This window comes from Platichthys flesus, chromosome 11 (genome assembly GCF_949316205.1).
Source record: "Platichthys flesus chromosome 11, fPlaFle2.1, whole genome shotgun sequence".
In the NCBI taxonomy this organism is placed as follows: domain Eukaryota; kingdom Metazoa; phylum Chordata; class Actinopteri; order Pleuronectiformes; family Pleuronectidae; genus Platichthys; species Platichthys flesus.
This window is the reverse complement of record NC_084955.1, coordinates 9,236,342-9,260,229: the sequence shown is the minus strand read 5'-3', so window position 1 is coordinate 9,260,229 and position 23,888 is coordinate 9,236,342. Positions and strand designations below refer to the sequence as shown.

The following is a 23,888-nucleotide window of genomic DNA, read 5'->3' as shown; positions in this document are numbered from 1 at the left end:
ATCACCAAATGATAAAATTAAATATTTGTTGATATTTAACTTGTTTGAAATTATTTGCACAGATATTGTCCAGGTGTAATAATGTGTACTGCCGAGTTCAGCCAAGGAGAATTCATGTGGTGAACTAGAACTCGTTCAATGGGGATTTAACCTTGACAGCCTGTTCAATCAGACTCACCACACTGTTGACGTTTTCTGACCAGTTTGTTGCCCTTGGTATTTTTTGGGGCTAGAAATGCAGTTGTTTCATGTGACCACTCTGGTTTTTGTGGTGACTGTAAGTAGTAGGTATAATGTTAAAGAAATTACCTAAAAAAGTAGTTCCAAAAATTCTACAGTGTTTTATCATTGCTCAGAAAGGTGTGAATACTTGTAAATATCACCACAGAAAGCAAGAGAATCCTTTACGATGCACTCTTTACATTGTTTAAGTAAGTGGGTAAGTGTAGATTGACATGGCCAGATCACTGTCAGTTGAAGAACCCATTAGATCAAACATACAACTTTTGATACAGGGTTAAACACCGACTCGTAGAGGTTTTAGGAACTTCACTGTCACAGGAAATGACCAAGAAGTAAAAGTGATGTGTGGCTGACTCGCTGTGACATCTTGTTGGCTATACATTATAATTTCAACAATCATGTGGAATGTGTAGTCAATTTTCATGAAATTCAAACTCTTCCCTGCATCTACAGAAGGAGAAATGTAAAGTGTTCTAATGCAGCTTCATGACTTCATCACTCTAACTCAGATCAATAATGAAACAGTCTATTCCTGAACATGGTTCAGTTTTACAAGGTATTTTGTTGGAACAAAGAGCTCGGTGCCAGCAGTAAAAAAGGACCTTTAGTTTGAAGGTGTGGGAGATTGACTGTCATGCCATCTTTATATAAACCTTTTCATTCGTGGATTTGATCCAATGTCATTTATTAATATTGCAAAAAAGGATTGCAGTCTGAGTCACAAAAAGAGAAAAGAATAACAGGAAGTGTGCTGGATCGAGAAAAAACATCAACCAGTCTCCTAGCAACAAGAATAGATGGAGTGGAAGAGAAATGCATGGCTCATTCTGTCAAGTGCCCGAGGAGCCTCAGAAGAACAGCCAAAGAGTTGTCTCCCATAATCTGTGCAAGAGACCACACACATTTCTAACATAACAACTCAGAGAGAAGACCGCAATCAAAGGAGGCATTGCTTTGGCTGATCTGTGACGAGCTGAATTGCTCATGTGGGTTCCCCCCAGATTGTCGTCTGTCCCGGGAAAGTGTGTTAACCAGGATCTCTCTCCTTTAATTTAAGAAATTAGCAGTTCATAAACAACACACCACAGTACGGGATGATTTAATTTGTATGACTCTTGAAGAAATAATTCTCTGAGTAAATGATGCAGGCTCAGTTGGAGCAACATGATAAAAGGGGTTGGTATATTTGCCACAGGCCTATAGAACAAGGACTATGGCCCCGATAATGCAATCCTTATCCACTCATTTGTTTTTTTTTCCGTCTTCAAACACCAGGTCCTGGTCATGATCAGTAGAGCTGAATTTAGAAGTTATTCAGAAAATGTATTGCCAACTACTTTGATAATTTATAAAAAATGTATTTTTTTAATATTACTCCCGTTTCCAGTCAAAAAACAGCCAAAACCCCTGAACCCCTATTTCAACTGAAGGTCTCAAATTTTCTGCTGCTTCAGATTTGTTTTACAATGTAAATGGGGGGGAAATGGACACCTTCTATTGGGCTTTGGGGAAACATGGTAGACATCTTTATCAATTTGTAGACATTTTTAATGATGAATCAAGAGCTTAAGTAGAGTATTAAGCCCACGCTAAATGCAACTTTAACAAGCTTGCACCATTGTGCAAGCTTCAGGAGAGTAAATCCTCTCCTGAAGAAACCCACCCTGGACCCGTCTGAAGTAAATAACTACAGACCTGTCTCTCTCCTTCCCTTTGTTTCCAAAATTCTTGAGCGTGCTATCTTTAATCAACTTTCCTCCTATCTTAACCACAATAATCTTCTTGACCCTCACCAGTCTGGTTTCAAGGCAGGTCACTCAACTGAGACTGCCCTCCTTGCTGTCTCTCAGCAGCTTCACACTGCTAGAGCAGCCTCTCTCTCCTCTGTCCTCATCCTTCTAGACCTCTCTGCTGCATTCGACACAGTGAACCACCAGATCCTTATTTCCTCCCTTCAGGACCTCGGTGTCTCAGGCTCTGCTCTCTCCCTGCTCTCTTCCTACCTCAATGAACGCACTTATAGGGTAACTTGGAGAGGGTCTGTGTCTGAACCTTGTTCTCTCACTACTGGGGTCCCTCAAGGTTCTGTCCTAGGTCCTCTCCTCTTCTCCTTGTACACCAACTCCCTCGGCTCTGTCATTCACTCACATGGCTTTTCCTACCATAGCTATGCTGATGACACCCAACTAATCCTGTCTTTTCCCCGATCAGAAACACAGGTAGCAGCACGAATCACTGCCTGTCTGACCGACATCTCTCAGTGGATGTCTCAACACCACCTGAAGATTAACCTTGACAAAACTGAACTTCTTTTCCTTCCAGGGAAAGACTCTCCCATCCACGACCTGACTATTAACTTTGACAACTCTGTGTTAACCCCCACTCCGACGGCTAGGAACCTGGGTGTAACACTCGACAGCCAACTCTCCCTTACTGCCAACATTTCTGCAACAACACGGTCCTGTAGATTCATGCTGTACAACATCAGGAGAATACGCCCCCTTCTCACTCAGAAGGCGGTGCAGGTTCTGGTCCAGGCTTTGATCATCTCACGTCTAGATTACTGTAACTCGCTCCTGGCAGGTCTACCTGCTACTGCCATCCGACCTTTGCAGCTCATCCAGAATGCAGCAGCTCGACTGGTTTTTAACCAACCTAAATTCACTCACACTACTCCTCTCCTCCGCTCCCTTCACTGGTTACCAGTGGCTGCTCGCATCCGGTTCAAAACACTAGTACTTGCGTACCATGCTGTGAACGGATCCGGTCCAGTCTACATCCAGGACATGGTCAAACGCTACACCCCACCCCGTTCACTCCGCTCTGCTTCGGCCAATCAGCTCGTTGCTCCCTCACTGCGAGCTAAACAATCATCAAAAACACGACTGTTTTCCGTCCTGGCTCCTAAATGGTGGAATGAGCTCCCCATTGACATCCGGACATCAGAAAGTCTACACATCTTCCGCCGAAAACTAAAAACATACCTCTTCCGACTTTACCTTGAATAAATAAAAAAAAAAAAAAAAAAAAAAAAAAAAACACTAACAACTTTTTGAAACTAACACTTTACTAGCACTTAAATGGCACTTACTTATAGCACTTTGTGGTTTTGCCTTATTTGAAGAAATTGTATTTTCTTGATTCTTGTCGTCCTTGGTATGTACCCTCGGGTTTGAATGCACTTATTGTAAGTCGCTTTGGATAAAAGCGTCAGCTAAATGAAATGTAATGTAATGTAATGTAATTGTGACGATAAACAAAGCTGTGTTAAAGTTCATTCAAACAAATGGGTGAAAGCATGCCTTCCCTCTTAGGAAGCTTTACTATTTCCTACATTCCTGTATCGCATGCACCTTCACTGTGCCTTGATTGACAGAAAGCAAGTCCACATAGGGCCCGAAGCAATTCATATGCGTTCAAATTTGTGCTGTGATATTCTTGCCAGAATAATCAATGAAGAAGTAAAATAATTTACAGGCGTAACTCTTTCAAATACATTGGCTGCAGTTCATTGTGTAGCAATCAATCATCTTGGTCAGTAGGAGAGTCCACAACAAGAAAGGACTCTCTAAACTGAACTTCAGAGGGAAAGTGAGTGCAGCTCCACTACTATCCAACTCTTTCACCCCACTCCCATCCTGTACTGACTTCATATCTAATTTTCTGCTTCCTCTTTTCTGTCACACTTGTGCAAAGTTGATGGGCAGTTGGCTGAGCCGCGACTGAAATCAAGCCAGAGGAATTTCAGCCTGAAAGCCACCAAGGAAAAGTGAGTGTCATCAAATGAGAAAGGGAAGAAAGAAAAAAAAAAAAAACAGTGGTTGACAACCGCACGCTACATCCGAGCTCCCCACAGCCAGCGCCACCCAGGGCAAGAATGTCACACACAACATTAACACACACATAAAGCCTCAGTTTGATCTCAATACACATCCGAACTACTTCAATAGTTCTAGACACAGCCAGACTCAGCTGCTTTGTTCCCCCTGACAGGACTGCACACCAAGACATAGATTTGTACGATGCATAGTGACATGCACAGGAGGATACAAACAAATACACTCTCTTTGTGGAAAACTTACATCAGAACAGCAAATAAACAGACACATTCACTGCGTATTCAGGCACGGGAGATGTCATGTCACGACTGTTCTCATCTCCACAAGGGGATCAAACGGCTGTCTATAACATGGGGTTAATGAGCAACCCCCCCATTCTTGTGTTACATGGGGTTAATTAGCCATCAGAGATAGATATTACCAAGTGGTCTGGCCTCTGTTATAGGGAGAGTGTACTATACTTCGGTAGAAAGCCATCCCTAAGGAATCTGGAAACATTAGACATCAGCAGTGGTGTTATTGAGCGTGTAGGGATCTGGGAACACCAATCATATGGGAGCCCCCCCAGCACATACACACACAGAATGCTTGAGTGTGTGTGTGTGTGTGTGTGTGTGTGTGTGTGTGTGTGTGTGTGTGTGTGTGTGTGTGTGTGTGTGTGTGTGTGTGTGTGGTGTTTGGATTCAAATTACACTAATGGCTATTCCAGCAATGTCATACAAGCAAAAATCAAGAGTTTTAAGAGATGAGGACATATAATTTAGTAGAACTGAAGAGCATGACACTGACTTGCCTAAATTAGTTATGGAGCTTAAAATACTCCAATGGCCTCCGGATGGCAACATTTGAGATTAATGGGCGACACTGGCATGAATCATGGTAAAGTACTATCTTGTACCTAATAGCATAGTTAATCTTAGTGGTTTACCTGTGACCATGATAGATGAGCAACTTTTTTTGACCCGCACTGGACCTGGCTAATGTTACCCAGAGCGGGGATGGGGACATGATACTGGTCCAAAAAAGGAGATGGCAACAATACTATATGATAATGATAGTGCATCATATTAAGGATTCTGCAAAATACATTTGTTTTCACAACTAATTTAACATGATAGTGAAAGTTAATTGTTAATTTTCCAAAAGTCTAATAAAATCTGTATTACTGCTAAGAGGGTTTAAGGATATAAAGGTCTGTGCTCCAGCATAAGTCAATAGAGCAAAGATGAATTTAGTAATTGAAAAACAAACCCTACACTGATTTCCTCAAGGCACCTTGAGCTCAACCATCTTCCCTCTCGTTAACGGGTTCAAAGACAGGTTTATAAAACATTTACAGAGACACAGAGGGGAGGTCTCGAGCTGTATGTGACCCCAGGTTAATTAACCTAATTACTATGCTTTGAATCCTCCATCACTCTTCTTTTCTTCCTCTCGCTTCTCAGTCTGAACACATCTTAAGGCTGTCTCAGTGGTAGAGTCCAAAAGCAGGAACCTTTCATCTCTGCAAATATCCCCTCCTCAAAATGGAGCCATACACACCCTGGAGTTACTTCCACTGAGCTGAACAGGCAGTAACCAAAACATGCACACTTATTAACATCCGTCCAAAATGTGTTATTAACAGAGCTGCTGATTTTCACAGACTCCCTTTGGAGTTTAAATTAAGTTTTGCTCTATTCTCTTATCAGCCATCCATCAGCTTGATGAGATTGGTGAAGGATGCTTTGAAGGGCTCTCTGGGTACAATAAACCAGAGCAAGGGAGTATTGCAGATAATGAAATGACTGTTCTTAGTGGAAAAGCCATTAGTGCTAGAATGTCAGTTCTGACTTGTGAAGTCAGACTGCATAAAGATGTCAAGAATGGCCAGATGGGGTCAAATTATATGACTTCAGTGACCACAAAGGGACTCGCCCTCTTTGCCAATAGCTGAAAGCAGCCATATTTTAGAACACACTGAGTAATATAGCCCAATCCTTCAGTTGTCTAGATTGCTAATTATTCAACTATATCTCACATTTTTAATCATTCTGAATACAAGTAGGTCACCAATTAACATGTTTACGCCTAAGGCCGACAGACTTACAGATCAATTAGTATAGCTATCAAGCACAACCATGATCCTGGCTAATGACTAACTTAAGGCAAGAATTAATATTCACATTACAAATTGGGCTGTGTGTCTCCCATCTGAAATAAGGGGTGGAAGTTGAGCAGATTGTTGGATCCCAGAGATCGAAAGAATGCTGTCCAACAGCCTGTAGCTGACTGCTGCTGGAGATTGAGCTTAGATGCTGCTGCAGTGGTTGCTTGGCAAGAGAGATACGTCCAGGTCAGGAATCTCCCTGTGCCTGAGCCAAGCAGGGAAGAATGGAGGAAGAGATAGAAGGACGTGACAAGGGAAACAGTGATGCAGAAAAGGGATTGATTGAATGACAGCGAGGTAGAGGGTGAGGTAGAGGGAAACAGGAGTGATGAATGGATGGGAACTGATTGAAGGCTTGGGGTTAGGGAAGGAGGAAGATGGAAAGTGGTGAATGGTGGGATGTGAGGAAACAGCAGAATAACAAAGGCAAAGAAGATTGAAACATGGAACAGATGAAGACAGGCGGAAATTTAATCAACGAAAAGAAACAATGAAAATGTATGAAATAAAATGCATCCACAGGCATAACTTTCTACCTGGGTGCGCTCTGTGAATGCGTTCTCAGCATGTGATAAGCTTTTTCAAACATCAGTTTGTGTTCTGTTTTTATCAGGGTGAAAACACTGTAGACTCTCAGACAGCCTCCTCCCATTAATGGCAAAGCAGCCGTGACAACAGGCAGAAAAGGGGTCTTTTATCATGTTTATCTTGGTTCACAATATGGGCTGTTATCAACCAAGTTTGCCATCAGTTCTCCATCAAATGGACCTGTGGGCTGTGTCTGATCAGATCCAATATCCACCATGCTGACAGAGGGATTTAGATAAATCTTGACTTCCGAGGCTTAGGAGAAGTCTGCTTGAAAGCATGTTGTGTTTTTTGTATGTGTGGGTTTATTTTAGGATAGTATCTGATGGGTAATGAGACAGACGAACTTCAAGTCTATGTAAGCAAGTCTGTTTTTCTAAGGACATCTGAGCTAGCCATATGCAACTGTTTCAGGGGAGAAGGGAAGACAGATTGAGTGGTTAGGGGAGGGAGTTTAAACAGTTTGTGTTGTCGTCTTGTTTGAACTATTTTAATGCCAATAGACTTTCCACAGGGTTTCCCCCAGCACTATCTTGTTAAGGCGGCCGCCTTAACAAGACTAGGGCCCCGCCTTGACTACCAATGTATTGAAAAAAAAAAAAAAAAAGTTGAAAAAAAAAAAAAAAAATGGCATTGATAATACTCAGGTAATACTGTTTACAACATTAGTCGTGCCAATAAAGTTTTTTGAGTGTAATTGAGACGGCGACATCTGGTGGTTGAATATATTGTTGCATAGTCTATCATAGTCACCTGTCAATCTACCGCCAGTGACGTGCGGTGAGGTTAGTGAGTGGGTAGGAACTGAGTTCTGAAAGCCAGATTTCTCTAAACCTATATATTGTTAAATCAAAAACAATAAACAACAAACAGGCACGCACGGCCGATTTCAAATAAGTTCCTCCCTTTCTTTCTTTCTTTCTCTCTCACTCACTCACTCACACACACAGACGGGACGTATATGAAATGTCACGACGGTGACTTCAGGTTTGCCCGTAGCCTACTGTAGTTTGGTCTAAATGATTAAACATCGCATCCATCGACTTAACGGACCCATCCCTCACACCGAGGGCAGAATAAACGTAAGGCAACAAGTCAAACCTTCGCCGATTCAAACTACCGGTACTACTTCTATTCAACTTAAAAATAAAAGACAGCATTCATCATTATGTAGGACTACAGCATAACTGATGGCAACTCCACTCCATAAACTTTCTTAATAGATATAGTACCAGTAGCATATGCCCCATGGACCTGTCCAGCATCAGAATGTAACCATTTATCCACATTGCAGAGCTTAGGTTTGTCCGTCAGTAACAATGAAAACACAACTGCTCAATTGAATATAAAATGCAGAATGGATTGCACTCGGTATCAATTCATCCAACTTTATTATTAAATAAACCCCCAAAAAGTTTCTGACTCACCAATCTGACTCCCTGGCTGTAGAAATAAGCAATACGATAGTAATCCAGTGACAGTCTGACTGACAGCACAGCTAGCTAGCATCCTTCCGTTCATGTAGGCTACCTGTCCGTTTGAAATGCTCGAACATTGTTTGTCCCTGTTGCTGCTGTACACCGTCCAAGGCTGGCGCAGGCCTTTCTCTTGCTATTCATTCTGTTCCTTTTTAAATTATAATCCAATTTGTTAAAATTCCTCCAGTCTGAAATATCTGCGGGCACGGACACGGCAGCTGCAATGTTGACTTAAAAATCCGCTGGGGTAACGCGACGTGAATGAGCATAGCCAACGTAATGACGTTGGCCTAAAGGCCAATGTATGCTTCTCCGTTTTGACGGACACGGACAGATAGGACCGCCTTCTCCAACGTGGAACGCCCTCTCCGTGCCTCTCCGCGGCTCCTCGGAGAGCTTTTCGTGCAGCTCTCCTTTTTCTAACTACACGTCGAAATGGCGGAGAGCCCACGGATAGCCCTTGGCTGTGATTGGTCCGCTAACGCCAGCATTTCCGAATGGAAACTTCCTGTTCCATTAGATTAGATTAGATTAGATTTCTTTATTTATCCACACAATGGGGAAATTCACTTGTTACAGCAGTAATAGAAAAACAGAATTAAAGTAACAGTGTCGAAGCACTGTAAAAAAAAAGTACACTTCTAAAACTACACATAATAGGAGTATGAAAACAAACAACCTGCAAAAACAGACACTGTACAAAAAGCAGGTGCTGGGGATAAAGTGGAATGATGTTAAGTGTTATTGTAATGAAAATAGAAAAATATGAAACAGTAGTGACCATGATACAGAAAATAATTAAAAATAATTAGAAAGTAAGTGACCATAATATAAATAATACTACAAGATAGCATACTGGAAATATGAATATTGCAATGTAACCATTTTAAGTGATAACCATTTTAAGTGACCTACATCACAATAAACCAAAATCACAACTACGACTCTATAATTAATGTGACAAGTGTGTTAAGCCAGCGGCGTTGTCCGGCTGACGGTGGCTGGTTAGAGCACTTACGGCACGTGTGTACGGTCACATACTGTTATAACGAACTTTCATAACGTGGCTAGCGGGCTAACCACCATGCTAACTGCGGTGGGAACAGCGAAAAAACCCGCCGACTTTAATCCCACGGCTCATGACACTCTTTCTCAAACACCGTCAGGTTAGAAGCAAACACTTTAGATCGATACTAACTAACGGTAGTAGTTAGTATCGGGTGTCCCTGCTGACTGTGTGTGGAAGCTGGGGGGAAGCTAGCTGCCTCCATGTAGCTTCAAGCTGTTGCAGCTGTTGAATTAGCAACGCAGTTTGGAAACAAGACCGGGGAACCGCTGCGTTAAGACACGATAACATAAGCATTATGACCCGCTGGGTGTCACTTTATTCAGCAAAAACTGTCGCGTCATCAACATCCTTTTTCTGTTAGCTGCCATCGTTCACTGTGTGTGAGGAGCCGGGAGGACGTAAATAAACCAGCGTGGACTTCTTCTATATACCTCATGAGGTAGGCTTCTCTAAGCTCGACTTCAGTTGCGCCATCTACTGTTCTGGCGGTGAATTGTTTTCACAACAAAAAGGCTCGTAGAACTATATATCAAAAAGGGTCCGTCCTCTCCATCCGTCCGTCAGTCCGCAACGGACTCGGAGTAGCATACATTGGCCTTAAGCTGCGTAAATGTCTAGTAATATCTCGATTTTAATTGGTCCATGAATGATATGTAACGTAAAGGCTTATGTGGCATACCATTTACGTAAAAAAGGCACAAAGAATGATGCTTATTTGCGTACATGTTAAATCATACAGAATCAGGTGCGCATGCGCGAAAACTTTTTTTTTCTTGCCGTCCACAATGAATAGGCGGTTAATTTGAACGGAATCCGACATCACAAACTGTCATCTTCCGAGGCAGCTTGATTTTTATTAAAAACCGGCTTAAACCCTATTTTGTAGTGTCTGCATGTTTTCCACAACATTTGTACCTACTGTTGTTTATTTATATTGAAATAAACAGTTGTTTATTTCATTCATGCGTACTGGCATCTTTGAGCAAAATACCCCCAAAAATTTTCGCCGCGCCGCTACGCGCCGCGCCAACAGCACCGCCACCTGCTTACCACCTTGACTGAGACATTTACTGGGGGAAACACTGCTTTCCATTATAAGACTGTGACCTTGAGTGCTTGACAGTTATAACAGAGATCACCATAGGAATAATGCAAAAACAAAACATCCATTGGGGCTGGGATGAGGATGAGGGCTGAGTTTGTTTGGACAGTGCAGAGGTGGTGATTGCTCTTCAGGCGTCGGCATAGATTATTTCAACTGTCCCTATTCGATATCACACAACAGTGTGCTACAAGTCAAGCTATATTTCCCTCCTAAGTTTAAAACTGATTGAGAAAAGAAGAACTGTGGACCTTCAGACCCCACTGAAACCATATTAAAGGGCAGTAACTGACCAGCATTGGAAAAGTAAGCAAGGCCTACCTACATAATATAATAAAAATTCACTTGCCTTTATTGAAATATCTTTCACGAAAGCTTCTTTACGCCACACATTCTCTTAAATGAAAGCCAGAATTTTGGGACATTTTCATATTTAAAAACAGGTTAATGGAATTTAATCTGGGTTTTTTACGGGATTAAATTAAAGTTAATTAAAAGTACTTTATAAAAAAGTAACAGTGGGCTCACTACAGCAGAAAATACATAATCCGTTCAGAAAGTGAAAGTAGTCCAAAGAAAAGTATTTTTGGAAAGAAATATGCAATTATATTACTGATTATTAATAATATTATTTAAACTATACAATTTTGCAAATTTACCTTCATTAAATTAGAGACGTGCTTTTTCAGCTTAAATATCTAAAACCAAAATGGATGGATTGATACAGTTGAGTGAGAGCGAAAGTAGTCTCAGATTTTTGGGCCCCAACTGTGCCACTACAATAAAGTGAGGAATTTGTTATTTTGGTGAATCAAATCTTGAAAATTACCACATGAAAAAGAGAGAAAATTGAGCTCATTCAACCTGCTGATGAATACCAACCTCAAAAAACTCAGGGAAAAGAAAGTCATTGAGTGCAGATCCAGTTTGAAGCAATGAGAAGTGTGGCTTCATTCCGCTGCTGAGAGAGTAAATTAGTGTCTCGCCAAGTTGAGCCGCCAAAAACGAAGTGTAAACACAGTCTTTTAGCTCTCAAGAGGGAAAAGATGATTACCTCACAATTACAAGACCACGGAAGAGAGAGAAGCCCCATTGCTTCGGTGACAGAAAGAGAGATTACAGGGTGGCGGCTGTACTAATGATGATGGGGAAAAGCAGAAATACTGCAGTTTATCCCAGAGGATAGACAAAATTGCGACAACAAACAGAAATCTGCACTTGGCTAACACGTTGGCGATGCTCTTCAAAATGAAAGATGAAGAGGGGCGACTTTGTTCATTGCATGACCTGCTGCTGAGCTTTAAGACACAAACATCCACAGAGGCGTTCAACAGGTTTCTGTTTCAGTAAAGCAGCACTGAGATGCACATTGGCCAGTGAATGTCAGAAACACGTTTGTTCTACAGTGATGAGTACTCATTCCAGCCAGTGAATACTACCAGGCCTGACACATTTAAACAAGTTGATTAAATACACGTTTGACTTGTATGACATATGCATGACCGACATTATCTTTGTACCATGGATTCTCTCATAGAGGCTTAATTTGAAAGGACGGCTACCTTTGCAATATACCATTGCCTACCACCTCTCAGTTTTTAAGCCATCTACTAAATCCTCACATGCTAATGTGATGACTGTGGGGGAGGGCGAACTAATCCCACACTGATACAATGATACACCACACACACAGACCTGCACATAAACTGGCTATCAGGGCTGCCAAAGAATACCCTACTGCATGCACAAGCTCTGGTGAGCATTACACTGTATTCAATCTAAAGGCCATTTCGTGCTTTGTGTGTCTGCATTGGTCGGTTTGTTGTAACTTTTGTCATCAGTCCAAGTCCATGAGCAGCCCGAAAATTTGAAACTGCCGAAACTGCAACAGCGCTGGGTGCACATGGAAGTAAATGTGACAATGCTTGTTTTGAGAACCATGTGTGTACTATTTTTTTCCGATCCAATCTGTTCAATTGGATGACCTCCATGGACAGCCCAAATTTGTTTTATACACTTTTCAAAAGGGAGCTCTTAATTGTGTCAGGAGGCTGACACAGACCTGTTATCTATGAGAATGTGTAGAACATATCTTCATACGCTTCAGTCCTACTGTAGAACAAAGTCCTACTGTAGAACAAAAAACATGCCATTGAAGGGCAAATAAAACCATGACTTGGCCTTAAGGCTGCTGCAATTCTTCAAGACAAAATATATCCTCTTTACACATAAATAACAAGCAATTATTTTAGAAAGTTTCTATTATTCTAAATCCAATCTGCCATTCCTAATTAGACAACTGGTACCCCCAGTCAGCCAGTACAATGTATTTAGGTGGGGAAGCCCAACAAATACTAAAACACTCCACAAGTTAACCTGATTGCAGACCCTCTGAGGGAACTGAATTCCTCTGTATCTTCACAGACAACTGGCCAAGAACAAAGCGTTATCATCTGTTAATGACTACCACTGCCAGCAGCTTCGGGCAGGTAATTAGTTTGAACAGCAGGAAAGATCAAAGACAACACTTCCTGTTTTGCCCTCTGGCTGTGACCTAAAAAGAGAAAGTCAGAGATGTCACCAGGTGAGAGAAGGAAAAAAACCTCTATGAAGCTTCACCAAGAGGCAGAACAAAATCATCGTACCATTGAGAAGTTAGAATCACAGAAAGTGGTTAATAAACCAGACAGTTGCTTGGAGTCTTTGTTAATGTTTATCATTTTGGCCATCAAGTCCCTCTAATATAACTGCTGTCTTGACATATTTCATGACATTATTATTGTGGGTCTAACTTAATCTGTTAAGGACTGTGACAAAGAAAATGCCACCATTTCAAGGAAGAGTTAATACTATCACATAATAAGGATTATCATCATGGGCTGGAACTTCTCTTCCTTTTACAGGGCTGGCTGAAGCCCTTATCAGACAGAGTAGAGTCCAAAGAGGACAGTGAGAGATAGCACATCTGTGTGTGCCAGATTTATCTGATGTTTCGAGTCATTACCCAGCCAGGCCCCCAACATGGTGGCTTGTAATTTTCGATGCTGCCAAGTGTGGTTACATTAACACAGCACAACATCTTTCCACATGGTGATGATGATATGATGCCAAAGAACCTTTGAAATACAAGGAAAATAACATTGATGTGGACCAACTCTTCATGAAATTGAAGTCAGCGTTTCCCTACAAATATTAAAAACCAAAATAGTATTCAAAAACACTTTTGAACGCCCAGTAACCTCTGTTCCTAAAATAATACATAAAATATTAAAAACATTTTGTAGCACAGAGTCAAGAGTCACAGACACTGAAAAATGTCTGTGGGCCTGGCAGGCCTACTCACTACAGTGACTGAAGGATTAAAACCCCATAGGATTTGGATGGCCTTGGTTTTAGAGTGCTGCTTAATTCTGCATGTAGCTCTCAGAACGTATTTCATTGTACATGAGGGATAATTGCGAATGCCCCCGTCATGCCGAGCAAGCACCTTATCTGAGTTTTTGAAAGGACCGTAAACATGCCACATGGGTCACGCAAACATTGGCTTGCTGAAACTAAACTCAGGTCCAAAAAGTTACGTTGTTGTCCCAAGATGATCCACCAGTGATAATTTAGATGAATTTGTCAGAGAAAGCAAAATCAAATACTGATATTAAATCTACTTTGTCATCGCTTAGCTTTATCCCACTCTGTGTCACTAAAGGCCTTTCAGATTTAGTCCAAATATATTGTTAAACTTTCAACCATTTCTGAACATCTTCACCCTCTCTGATGAATGTTTCTTAAGTGGCACCCCTATATCTGTCTAGCAGCAACGAAATGATATTAGCTATTACACAATGACAGAAAAGCTCTTCCTGGAATGGACCACACTCTGTGCCTGGCACATGGACAACCCGTTCCATATTCCACTCTGTCAGCATTCCAACTGGAATACATCACCTGCATAAGGCTGCCCAGGACGACACATACATCATCCTGTCAGGAAAACAGCCCAGATAGGGAGGGAGCATGGTAAACATGTGGCACTGCCCTCTGTCCTAAACAACTAGCCTCCAATGAGAGTGAGAGTGTAACTAAAAACCCATTCAGGCAAATGAAGCATATTTAAATTTTAATCTGAGTGCGTGTGAAAGAGGCAACAGAACCACTGCAACCATTCCAGCATATGCTCCAACAGGCTTTTTCCTTTACAAATATTTACGAAGCAGCATCCTCTGTCAAATTTCATCAGACACGTGTAAACTGAAACTGGGTAAAAACAGCAGAATTTGTAAACTTAGACAATATACGTAGAGGCCTGGGAGACAGCAGTGCACATTTGGTTTGGCTCCATTTGGTTGACAGTGAGCAGCATGAATGACAGAAACAGAGAGAGGAGATGCTAATTTCTTACAGAGCTCTAAACAAAACTGTAAAAACCTTTTTATAGTACAAACAAGAAAATACCTCAAATTAACACTGTCGTTTATTGGAGCCCTTTGTGGCTCCCTGGGTGTCTGCCAGGGGTCTGGTACCAGCCCCCCTGTCTGAGGGCTCAAGACTAAGATGACTATTCATGTTTCTAGATTTTAACTCTGTAAACTCTCAAGAGCAGAACTCAAGGTAAAGTGGAGCTAGCGGATTCAAAGCTCCCTGTAGTTATTAATGAGTGATGAGACGTGAGCACTAATGGTACTAACCTCGACCTCTCTTTTTATAAATCCTGGTAGTGAAAAATGAGATGACATCACTTGAGAGGATTGAACCCTTTTGGGAAAGCAGACAAAGAAATTGTATACTATATATGGCAAATATCCATAGTGTATTCTCTAGTAAGAGCAACAATAAAAAGGCGACAGAAGATATTCTGCACAGGTCATCAGTTTGACTCAAACACATAATGTTGGAAGTAAACAGGATGATCTGAAACTCTGTAGGTCAGCATGCATGTATCTTTGCACCAGGAAGTCAGTTAACCTTTTTGCATCACATGACACTATTGTGAAAAATTACAATACCAGCCATGGGATATCATGTTGGTTTTGTTATCCGCTTACCTACATTTGTTTCTCTAGCTATCACTTACAATGGGCCCTCTAAATATGAGCAGTCTGTAATCCCCGGGCTCTGTAGGAAAATGGGCATCATCCATTTAGTTAAGCACCCCACCCCCTTAACCCAAGACCACCAGCCATTAGGAGCCACCGGGTAAATAAATCCCCTTTTACACAGAAGTCAAAAGCCAGAAGATATATACGCACACCCTGTCGTTGACGTAGATCAAATACTTTTAAACAAAAACTGCACAAAACATTTCATATTCACATACAAACAAGCTACACAGTAAAAAATCTGCAGGGCGATTTGTGTTGGAGACAAGAGGAGAGCTTGGTGCGTCACAGTGACACACATTTACCGTTCTATGGTCTATCATCAGTATGAAAAATCAGCACACAAAGATAAGAGACATGTTTCCAATCACAGCATTCAGAGGAGCTCATCTCCCCTCATTGTTATCAGGGGCCGATTGTTCAAGCATATTCTCAGTGGGACGTTTTTCAGCCTCAGAAGCAAGACACGGGAAAAATCATCAGATCACACTGGATTCATTTTACAACATAATTCAACATCACTGTGTGTAAAATTAGCAAGGTGGGTGAAAATGATTGTTTGTGTGATGGCGACGCCATATCCTTGAGACACAGCTTGTTTGAATTTGATTCCTATATATAGCTTATAAACATGTAAGAGAACGCAAATTTAATAAGCCTTCGGGAGAACTGAGTGACAGTGAGCACCAGTCGAATAATGAAGATCAAGTTGAGAGACTAATGAAACTGCTGGTGAGCCTTCTTGAACCACTTTGCTGTTTAGGTATTTGTAGGCCTGTTGCTTGCTAAATTACCTGTACTTCACTCATAGATAAACTGGCATAGCATAATACACCATATTAGGGCTCCTTGATTATGGAAAAAATCATAATAAAGATTATTTTGGACAATATCGGAATCACGATTATTCAAACAATTATTATGTGCCCTTATTCTGAAGTCTATGCTTATTCTTTAAATGGCTCTAACCAGAAGTGTCACTCACTTCCGGATCAGGTAAACACAGATGACGGCTGCGTGTCTTATTCATCTGGGAAAACAGGATATCGGTGCCCGGTTATTCAAACCTTTATTGATGGCAACCCCATAATCGAAATCACGATTAAAATACGATTTATCGAGCAGCCCTAAACAATATCCTCTTTTTAAAACGGCCCATAACAACGGCATTAAAAGAAAAAGATGACTTTAGCACAATGTCATCATCTGAATTCAGAAAGACGAAACCAAAATAAACAGTCCAGAGGAAACACACTGCTATGTGGCCCTCAAAGGTGAGTTATGCTTGTGTGTGTAGTTATGCTTGTGTGTGTTGTGCTTGGGTGTTGTTGAGACTACATGTATGTGATCTGTGGCTCTGTCATGCCAATGGAGCCATTGTTTCCGTCCTCAAAAATGTGTCCACCTACACGCCAGTGCTTTAGGGACAAAAGCAAAATATACTTTGAGGATATTTTTAAGTAATAGTAGACAAGTTTTTATTGTATTGTGCCATTGGTGTATGGATAAATGCTTATCATTTGGCATTGTTGGTGTCATACATTTGCCTGGCTAGAGGCAGTAAAAACAAAAGAAAAGGAAAGGATTATACATTCAGAAGAAAAAATGTGCTCAGAACAAGTATACCATGCCTGTTTAAATCAAAAATCCAACTACTGATCCCATGAGTTGAAATAGTTGACATGACAGGGGAAAAAAGCATTTATGGTTAATATGCAGTAACTCAGATCGATGATCCTCTCCCAATGATTATCGCTTTCCCCAAGCTCTTCAAAGCCTGCATCAAGTTGGCTAGCAGCCCTCATCCAGGGGCTTTGGCCAATATTGAGGATTAAAACCCTGCCAGCCTATAAATACACCTAGCAGACTAACGTCAGCACCCAGCTAGATATTGCACTCACCTCTCACTGCTGGACGGCTGGCATGTGTTATTCTGCTCCTCACATGCTTTTAATTTGTCCCTCCGTCTTTCAGTTTCTCAGACTCTCACTGTTAGTTCTTTTAGTGTTTCTGTTTCCCCCTCCATCTCCCTCTCACAGTCTCTCACTCTTCTGTGACTCTCAATTTATCCCCCCTCATATTCTCTTGCTTGGCAGGGCCTCTTAATTTGAAACAAGCTGTGAGAAGCCTTTCAGTTTGAGGTTAAAATTACATCTGACCTGCCTCCTGCTGTATCTTTTGTTCTCTCCTCTGGCTGTTTTACAGGCTCATACACGGTGGCTGAGAACAGATGTACAAAGGACAGAGTGCGGTGAAGAGGGAAGCAGAGAGTTGACTCTTCCTACTGGCTCCAGTCAGCAGGGACGTGATAGGTAAACACAAGCCAAACAGAGATTATATAACTCAGGATTTTTACTCCTTGAAAATCTAGCCCAGCAAAAACATGATATGAATGATCAGGTAGACAAATGAGACTGATTAATAAAGCCTTATGGCCAAACATTCCTTTAGTGAGCCCCTGCTATCTCCACACTCAAAAAGGAACTACATAAAGATATGAGCAGTGAAAAACTAGTTAAATTGTGGATTATTTTGTTTTTCAACCAACAAACTAAAGTCAGAGAGTGTAGGATGCGAAGTTCTGTACAGATGTAATACAACTTTCACTTCAAGGCAACAAATGTCCAAACACTGTACATCAAAATACCCATATGCATACCAAGCAAACATCTGGAGCCTAAATTCTCAACTATTACACAAAAATGACAAGGCCATTACATGGTAATTATAGCGAGAGGCTGCATTCAGTCTGTCACAACTTCCTTGTTGTCAGTGGGAGAGGATAAGAGGGATTTGTTGCACAAAGGACCACAGAAGCACATCCAGGCACAGAAACTATTACTTCCACCCAGTTAGACAACAGACTGTACTGTCTGACCCATAGGGCTGTGTAACAAGGGCCCAACTCCGTCCAATCAAAAAGCCAACCTGCTTAGAGAAATCACTACAATTCAAAGATATATCAGTTCAAACAGACGTCTTTCTAGATCTGTGCTTGACATGAAATGATGCTCTATGGAATAATGAATAAATCTGGCACAACAACAGCTGTAAAAATACATCCCTTTAAAAAAAATGTGGCTAATGTCTCAACCTAAGTGTAAATATGTCCAACTGACAAATTGCTGCATAATCCAGGAAGGTAGTTACAACAGCTCAGCTCAGTTAATATTTTCCCAATCTGCAACATGCTACAAGCAGCTTACTATAGCTTGTCTGTTGTTACAGCCCAGTACAAGTCACAGACACTTCTCATTTGGAAAGTGGAATCATGACCAAAAAACAAATATTGATCTCCTTGGCAACTGCCTTCCTTGACTACTGTCCCACCCACATCTTTGGCCCCTTCAAGTCTCACTCGCTTGGAACGCCATGTTCAGCTGGTTGCCAGGCCAGAGATAAAGAGTGAGTCTGTGTTTGATTACCAGTTGAAAATGATTCAGCTTTTGGGCACTGATGCATCAGTCTTGTAAGAACTAATGTTAAACATTGGGATTTCCCCCCAAAAAACGACAACCACCGCTGAACTTGCACTCCAAACAGTCTCAAATAAACGTAAATGGCAATGTTGTGGGATCTATGTACAAAAGGGGCTTTAGATAAGAGAGACTGTCTTATAGAATTTGTCTATATTGTCTACTTGGAACGTTAATGTAATAGATGCTTCTCACTTGTTAAGTATTTACTGAATATTGTGGCTCTACCATCACACCTCCTAGGAGAAGAGGGTAAATTTGTATATAATTTAACAGGAATTCTACAGCTGACTGGGGTTCAAGCCAAAGCATGTTGACGGATAGTGGTGTGGCTTACTGAGGATGTTCTTACTCAAAGCCACTGAACAATCTGTGGCTGTGCAAGGAAGTTAAGCTGGCAAGGGCTAGTGAGGCACCTAAACCCTTTTTTTCTGCCCAATGCTACTTAATGACAGGAGGATTCATTTTCCCTTCATGTGATGGCTCTGATGCCACCCATCTCACAGTGTGAAATCATTCCTTGGCAGCACATAGCATTTCGTCAGCTGGCAGAAAGAACCGAGAAAGCTCATGTCTTAAGATTGGATGGAGAACGTTATTTGCTTAATCCAATGAATGAACCATCTAAGCTGATTCTTACCTGCACAGGCGAACACAAACATGAGAGGATTTACACTTAGCAAACATCAAACATCAGACACTGTGACATAAAACACAACAAAATAAGCTACTGATTTAAGGTTAATGAAGAAGAAGTCTCATCATCTCTGTAAGGCTCCATTTTCTATAGTTTTGCATGGCACACAACTACAGAGATATCAAGCCAAACATCGTCATTAACAGTTTTACTTCATCAATAATCCAAGCAAAATAAATCCTTTGTCTTACTTTTTGCCATTACTTTGCCTCAATTTACTTAAAGCGCATACAGATGCGCTTAATGTGGTGCAGTTAATGTGGACAAGGATCGTTTCTGAAATGAAGCTATTACATTGGTCTGATGTGTCTTAAGTGAGGATGTACATGTTACAGCCAGGTGTCGTAATTGACCCAATGACTTAATAATAAGAAATTGGTTGGTCACACTAACTGAACAACAGACAACATCATTGGGGATCAATCAATGCAGGTCCCCAAATAACGGAGAGGTCACACAGGACACGGGTTGTGGCCAGGGCATTCCTGGCTGATGCTGTCGGGTTTGTCTGGGAAATGACTGTGCAAACAGGGGCCAGAGTGGCTTCCCCTTACTGGCACCAGCGCTTTGTCCCTGTTAATCCACTCCAAAGAGCCACAGTCAAACACCCAGCGCCATACAGTCACCAGTAACAACACAGCACAGTCTGGGGTGACATGAAATGATCCCACTGGCAAAAGCAGGGAGACAGACGCCAGTTTGCTCATCAGATTTGGGCACAGAAAACAGTAGGGCTGGGTGACGGTCACAGAGCAATTTCTTGAGGCGATGCCTTCAGCAGGGATGAGTTTCAGAGACGGTATCACAGGGCATTATAGAACTATTCAGCAAGGTTAGATTGTAGCAAACATGTTCATTAATCATACATTTCTGCCAGCGATTATCATAACTCATAATGAACAAATAAGCAGAAGGCTGGAAATGTCAAGAGCGAAATTCACCGGTGAATAGCAGGATTTATAGGCGGATGGAGATACCAATTGAATTACATTAATACAGTAACTCTAAGGGATGACATTTGCGAAAATCAACTTAACTGAGCCTCGTGATGTTTGTTTGGTAAATAAGGTCATATGATATGGAAACTCATTTAAAGTAACAAATCACTTAAGTTAATTTAAGTCGTTTGGTTTCGAGTAAAACAATAGTGCAATATAAATTCAGCTCAAACATGGCAAACTGTCATCTTGACCTCGGGTCATGTTGCATTTAGAAATACTCTCATCACACTTCAAAGGGTCTGGGATCCAGAATGATTCGTTATGTATCAACATCCCAGACTTAAGTCTCTAGATCCCATCAACAGATAAGAAAGAAACAACCAATGGGAACAATACTGATAAAGCCACAATCTGATGTCAATAGAGAGTATTCATTGTAATATATGTGGGTTGTTGAGATATTACCACAATCAAATCCCTCCAAATTCAATATACTAATGAGTGATTGATTATGTTACTGACGACCACCACGAAATCTAGGAAGAAACAGGAAATGCCTATTTATGATAGGGTTGGATAAGAGTGGATTTAGATGCTGACACAAATCAGGACAAGATGAAAAGAAAAAAACAGAGATTATGGCCTTCAAAATCAGTCGTGAAACCAATATCCCACACAGCTACTGTGTGCTGTATAAATCAAGAAGATCTGAATGACAGCCTTACTGTGAAGTTAACCATTGAGATTGAATAGCTGGTAGTGTACTCACTTGTCGTATTCTGCGTTGTCTTTATCACAGCGTGCATCCTTGTGCTTCTGCCAGTCTTTTCCATGTTTACATGTTGTGAGGAGGACCACATCCTCGGAGTTATGAACATGATATAAAGCGTTCCTAGTGTCTGAGCCTATTCCAGTTAGGTACCTCTTCCCCTTAAAAACAAGCACGTACTTCCTGTACGGGGGAATGGCATTATGTTTTAAGTAGCCTCTTTGCCCTCCTGTCCTGGGGTGGTCTTTGGAGAAAAGAGGAATGGAAACGTCAAAGTAAGGCCGAAAGTTCTCTGTGCTGATGCTGGCCTTAGCCAACATGGCAAGGCCGATGTCAAAGCCAAGGTCTTCCGTGTAGTCTGGCCAGGTGCCGGAGTATAAGTTGAAGATGATGTGATTCTTGCCTCCATTCCAGAGTGGAAGGCTCTGGATTTTTGCTCTCAGGTTGTGCAAGTACTGGGGTGAAAGCTGGTCCCGGTCCAGTGTGTCCAGACTCAGGACAAACAGGCATGCCTGTCCCGGGTCAGGTGTATAGAACCTGGACCCTTCAATAGAGGACAGGATGTTCTGATAACTCTCCGATATCTTTTCCCCTTTCTGCTGGGGGTGCACATAAACTTTGAAGCCATTCCTCTGACACAAGGAGAAATCAAAGCAGGACTCCATTCTGCAGCGTTTCCCAGAGTAAACGCCAGAGTTCGCGTCCCTCTTCTGCCTGGGAGACATGTGCTCATTGCGACCATCGCTCCAGTCTTGCTCCCAGGAGCTGAAATGCTGCAGGTACCCCGGGAAGCGACGCCACCGAGCCCCGGGGTGATAACCGGCGAGGCTGCGGTCATCACGCCTGGACAGCGGGACTTGTATCCCTCCGAAACAGAACAACAGGATAAGACACGCACCGGCGGAGAACAGAATTAAGTACCGTTTTTTGGCCTGCATGTGTCCTACGATCTGAGATAAGATGTCCGGCGATAAATCCAAGTCGTCCCCAAGTTTTGTTTTCACCACCTCTTGCGGGAACGCTCCGCCATCTTCCCCCGGGCTGCAAGGGATGTGCGCTCACGTCTCCCACCTCCTGCTTCAGATGCCTTTCACAAGTCCGGGAGCTGGTCCAACGCATGTGGGCGATTTGTAATGATCATCCGCCTCGTCTCTTCGTCGGTGGTTGTGTCGATCAACTGACAACAGGTTATCCGGTGCACCCGACCCTCTTCAATCTGCGCATCTAAAGTGGCCACCTACTTTCCTTTTGTGTAAACAGATACCTTTACTTTGCCCTAGACAAACAGTCGATGATTTAAACCCAGAGAATGGCTGACCAGCTAACCGGGGCCACACGGGAAACTATCAACGCCACACAAAATGAGCACAAACTTGAGGTTGTTAAGCAGCAGACTTGTTGCCTGGACTATTAACTATTGTCCCTGCTGAGAATAAGCAAACAGAGGGCACCGGAGTCCCAAACATCCAACACCCCGTCTCTAACGTTATCAGAATGATTTAACAGAACGTATCGCAGGGTACAAGTAGCACTTGAAGTTTAAAGCTAAATCTGGGAAGCCAATTTCTATAGCCGGCGGTCTAGCTAGCTAGCAGGCTAACTACCTGGCTAGTTTGTGAAAACATCCCCTGTTAGCTTGTTAGCTAAGCGGTCGCATCAAAGTAGATTTATCGCTGGTTGGAGGTAGAGACAGCCGGGCGTCCTCTCCTCTCCGTCCGCGACCATGTCTTCTCAGTCCCCCACGACGTGTCCTCCGCTCCCCCGACGAGCTCCGTGGTTCTCCCCGGGCGTGTAGGTGTTCAGGCAGCGGCTCACACTGGTCACACGGGCAGAGAGGAGCTGTGGCGACTGGAGCAGGCGGTGCGGCGTCTCCACCGGGACGACTGATGATGGTGAAGTGACGTCCGCACACGGTGCACGGTGCGTTGTCATTGGCTCCCGTTACGTCCGAGGCGGGCGGGGCTTCCCGTGCACCCATTCAAATCAAGGCAGAGGAACGAGAGCGTCTCTACACTGATTTAGATATTTTTGTTGTTTACCACAAACCACAGTTTGATTCCACAGAGTGGGAGCTGAGAGACATTTGCCATCGATTAGAGTCGAGCGGGGAAAGACCAGAAACAATTTCAATGCAGTCAAATTAAAAACCCAATTTATCCTAAATAGCTTGTTCTGCTTTTGATCATTGGATCTGATTAGCCGATTTGATTAGCCGATAGCATCTGCCCAGTTATGTAAACCGTAGATGGAGAATTTCTCTTTATCTTTGAGGCCTGCTCATGGATTTTGACTTGAAGGTCCACTGATATAGATCAGTGGTTCTCAAACCACGGGGGCCTGTCGACACTGCCAGGGGTCCGTGAAACTTTCCAAGTCCTTCCTATTATTCTTTCACTGAGGAATATTTTCTGTCTTGTATGAAGAACCTCTGTAAAAGATAACTG

The 23,888-nt window shown here is 42.2% G+C and overlaps 1 protein-coding gene across 1 annotated transcript in view; it reads right to left on the bottom strand.

Annotated features, from left to right (window-relative positions):
- Positions 1-23,340, bottom strand: part of LOC133964616 (exostosin-1b-like) — a 40,778-nt gene extending 17,438 nt beyond the window's left edge. The window contains exon 1 of the mRNA XM_062398794.1: positions 21,445-23,340. Within this exon, the coding sequence (XP_062254778.1) occupies positions 21,445-22,382 (938 nt within the window). The 5' untranslated portion in view covers positions 22,383-23,340. The remainder of the gene's footprint in view (positions 1-21,444) is intronic.
- Positions 23,341-23,888: the final 548 nt, after the last annotated feature.